Below are 3,819 nucleotides of genomic sequence, written 5' to 3'. Positions count from 1 at the left end.
CAACAATTAGATTCTCTGTATGGAAAATTAATAAACTTGTGACCATTTTCCAGGTATAGAATCTAATTTATTGGAAGTTTGCCTTGACTTTGTCCCCTTCCCACTGCTACAGCAGAGAAAATGGATAGCTCTCTGCTTCTCCCCAACTTTAAAGCTAGGGGAAAAGATTTAAAAGCAGTCCTCCATTGCCATCACTAAGCAAATGCTGCTTTGGACAGCAGTTAAATGATAAATAATGCATTTAGTGAGATTTCCTTGCATATGATGATAAGACAAGGAGCTTCTTCTCCCATGCTAATTGGGAGGGAGGGACATCATCTTTAAATTGAGTAAATATGATATGCACTAGTGTTGTATGTGTGTTTTATAATAGTAAAAAATGAGATATAGTATTTGTGATCTTTTACATAACATCTCATTGATTTTAGGGGATAGTGTTCAGTATGTATTATTCGGAGATTTTTCTGGAAAAAATAGTATTTTAAGGCTTGCTGGATTTGGGAGAACAGCATATGTGCAGTCAGGCCCCCTCCTGTGTTGCACTGAGCATGCTTGACACTGCAGCCAGCAGGGGGAGCACAGTGTCACCAAATAAGCTGTATGTGCTGTGTTTGTTTTGTTGCAGAATGGGAATCCTCCCCTTGATCCCAGTGAACACTTCATGGAAGAAAAAGAAAAACTGACAGATCAAGAGAGATCAAAAAGGTGGGTACCAGCTATGGTATGCATTTTAATTGTGTGAGTGATAGCTGTTTAAAAAAGAAAGAAGGAAACCCTAAAGAGAGACCCATATTGTTTTTTCCAGATTTGAAAAGGCCTATACCCATACGCTCTATTATCTGGCCCAAGTCTACCAACATCTGGAAATGGTTGAGAAGGCTGCCCAATATTGCCATACCACCCTTAAACGACAGCTTGAGTACAGTGGCTACTACCCAGTAGAATGGGCTCTTAATGCTGCTACCCTGTCACAATATTATCTCACTAAGGTAATAATTTAAATGCTCTCTTATGCTTGATTTATTAAGTTGCTATCACAAATGTAACTACAAAGTCAGTGAGTATTTGAGCAGCTCACTGAGACATGTAAAGTATTATATTTTAAAATGTCTTCCTTTAAGCCCACAAATTATCCTCCGGTGTCGAATATTTTTTGGATTGTTAAAAGAATGTGTTGATTGCATATGCCACCAGGAGTGAAAATGAACTGTGGATAGACTTAAAAATAAAGGGCCAGAGGGGAAATAAACCAGGATGGTGTTGGATATGGTCTTGTAAATGAGGTTTTTAAAAGTGAAACTAAAGGAAAGTAACTGCGATCAGTTCATTTTAAGGCAACTACAATTCTAATATTTTTATTATAAAAGTAAATAAGAACCAAAGACCATGTTCAAGTTATAAGATTGCACCCTTTAAATTATTATCCTTTGATATTCCAGCAAGTGGATAACATCTGTTTAAGGCTTTGTGACTTTTAGAACTGAGTCCATAATCGCTACAGTCTTTGCTTCCCAAGTGTTTGCATTACCTCAGTGTAACTTGATGCTTTGTGAAGTATTTTATTTTTGTTTGTTTAGGACACTTTCTACTCCAGATAACTCAAGTTATAATACACTGAATAATTCAATAGGCATTGTGGAGACTTCTGCAATACCTGGATACGGTAATCAAATCGCTTATGGATAGAATTTCAGCAACAATTTGCTCTCTGTGCTTCTGAGCAGGTCAATCAATGGGCCTAACCATGAAGAAAGAGGCTAGTGAATGCAAGCAAAGGAACTGGGATATGATTCAATGTTTGCTTTTTGAGCTCAGTGCTATACTATACCTCATGACTGTCTTTATCGCAAGGCACAGGAAATGACAATAACAGATCAGAGTAACACGGAAAAAGTCTACTGTTTGTGCCTGATATCAAAGGCAAGGGCTGCCACTGTGGGTAGTGTTGGATAGTAGTTGTGTTATGGTAGGAAGGTGGTGTTCCATATTTAAGCATAAAAATCATTTTAGACCTTTTTCTTTGAGTGTCCTGGATTTCTCAATGTTGCAGCTTCCCCCATCTTCACATGTTTCAGCTATACAATATGAGGGTTTAGCAAAGCTTAAAACAGCATCTCTTTACTGTTTAGGACAACTGGTGAACACAACTGCTTTTGTTTCCCTACAGCAATGCTTTATGGAGTCTCGACATTGTTTAGCAGCTGCCAGCGTCATCTTTAGCCAAGCTGGGCAGGCTCCATCTGCAGAGGACAGTAAGTTTTTATTTCAGTGCTGGCTAGTTTCAGTAAGGTAGCTGTGAATTAAACATGATTAGTATAAATGTTAAATATTCATATGTTGGCCAGCTGGGAGGTCTAGTAATAGTTCCAGGTCCCTTTAGTCCAACTAATTTTCTAAACCTTTTCTCTACAGTTTAAATTGCTGACTTAATAGTTATCTGCTACACACAAACACTGCAGCTGTTTCAGGACCTTTACCAGAAAGAATCATGTTGAAGTCTAGTGTTTATCAAAAAAAATTATAGGCTAAAAATTGAGATTAGATGAGCACAGTGGATAGGGACAATTCTCAAAATATAAGCACTTCTACCTACTTTCTTTTAAGAGAAGAAAATTCCTTCATACTCCTTACAGAGTGAGTGTCCTGTTTTACCCACTTATTTCAGAACGTACAGTCAAATTAGGCTGCTCTTAAAATGAAATAGTAAAGATGAGTAAGTGAATGTGTCAGTAGACACTTCCTGAAAATAAATAAAATAAAAAATGATGACTATAGCAGTACTGTTCTTGGGAAAGCACATGCATGTAAAATCCTGCGTGTTTTGTCACTTGATGCCAATGCAGTCTCACTAGGGGCCATCCTTGACTTTTGTTGATGTCAGTGTATTAAGGCAACATACAGAGGAATAGAAAATACTTTTCTGGAGATCCTTTCAGATCTGAGGGTCAGGATCACCTGACTGTCACTTCTCTCCATTACTTCCTGTGAAATAGTAAATGTGGGGCCGTGAACAACTGCATCATAAACTGTATTACAGGTTTCAAACAACTGATAGCTTCAAATCGGTAGCATTTCAGTGGTGGAGGATGGTATGGACAAACATAGGTTTTGGGGCCCTTTCAGAGAGGGCACTGGTGATTGGGAACACATAGCAGCCATTACATTCTAATAGTTAAGTATGCATAAACTGGGAGTGACACAACTGTAGCAAAGCTGCTCCATCATTAACCTGGATGAAGCAGTGTCAAAGTTGGAGGTATTCTGTTACATCTGTATTATTCCAAACTTTGGCATGTAAGAATTCAGAGCAAGATTTCCCCCTTTTCCTTTTTTGAAAGGTAATAGACTCTGGGTGAGTATGAACATGAGTGTGTTTTGGAGCTGGTCCAGTGGTACTGCACTGTGGGGATCCTCCGCCATGGTACTAGAGCAGTGAGACTACTGGCTAATTGTAAAGGGCTTGTACTAATTGGAAGGTAATCCCTTGAAATCCAGTTGGCAGTGCTAGTCAGGACACAGTACAACCTAAGGAGACTCATTCAAGCTGCCCAAATTCAGTCAATTGAGTATTTGGGGTATAGACTTCTAATGGCAATTTTTTTGAAGCCTGAAAAAAGAGGGAAAAACCTACCTTGTACATGAACCCTGAAGTCCAGGATATCAGGTAGGGAAACCTGAGACTATCACAAACCTGGGATTTGTCAATCTGAGGAGGGGTCTATGAAGACATCTTTGAATAAAGATTACAAGATATTTTTGGTGTCTGTTAAATTTCTACTCAACTGCAAGCCAAGAGCAATGTTTGGGTTGAAGGGTTTG

The 3,819-nt window shown here is 38.6% G+C and overlaps 1 protein-coding gene across 1 annotated transcript in view; it reads left to right on the top strand.

Moving 5' to 3' along the window:
* The window catches only part of KIF1BP (KIF1 binding protein), a 24,534-nt gene that overhangs the window by 17,518 nt on the left and 3,197 nt on the right, over positions 1 to 3,819 (top strand). Inside the window, exons 3-5 of the mRNA XM_019507849.1 lie at positions 626 to 705; positions 806 to 989; positions 2,168 to 2,252. Coding sequence (XP_019363394.1) covers positions 626 to 705; positions 806 to 989; positions 2,168 to 2,252 — 349 coding nt within the window. The remainder of the gene's footprint in view (positions 1 to 625; positions 706 to 805; positions 990 to 2,167; positions 2,253 to 3,819) is intronic.

Source organism: Gavialis gangeticus, unplaced genomic scaffold (assembly GCF_001723915.1).
Source record: "Gavialis gangeticus isolate Ggan-Ray unplaced genomic scaffold, GavGan_comp1, whole genome shotgun sequence".
NCBI classification, from domain to species: domain Eukaryota; kingdom Metazoa; phylum Chordata; order Crocodylia; family Gavialidae; genus Gavialis; species Gavialis gangeticus.
The sequence above is the reverse complement of the archived record's forward strand: the minus strand, read 5'-3'. Positions and strand labels throughout refer to the sequence as shown.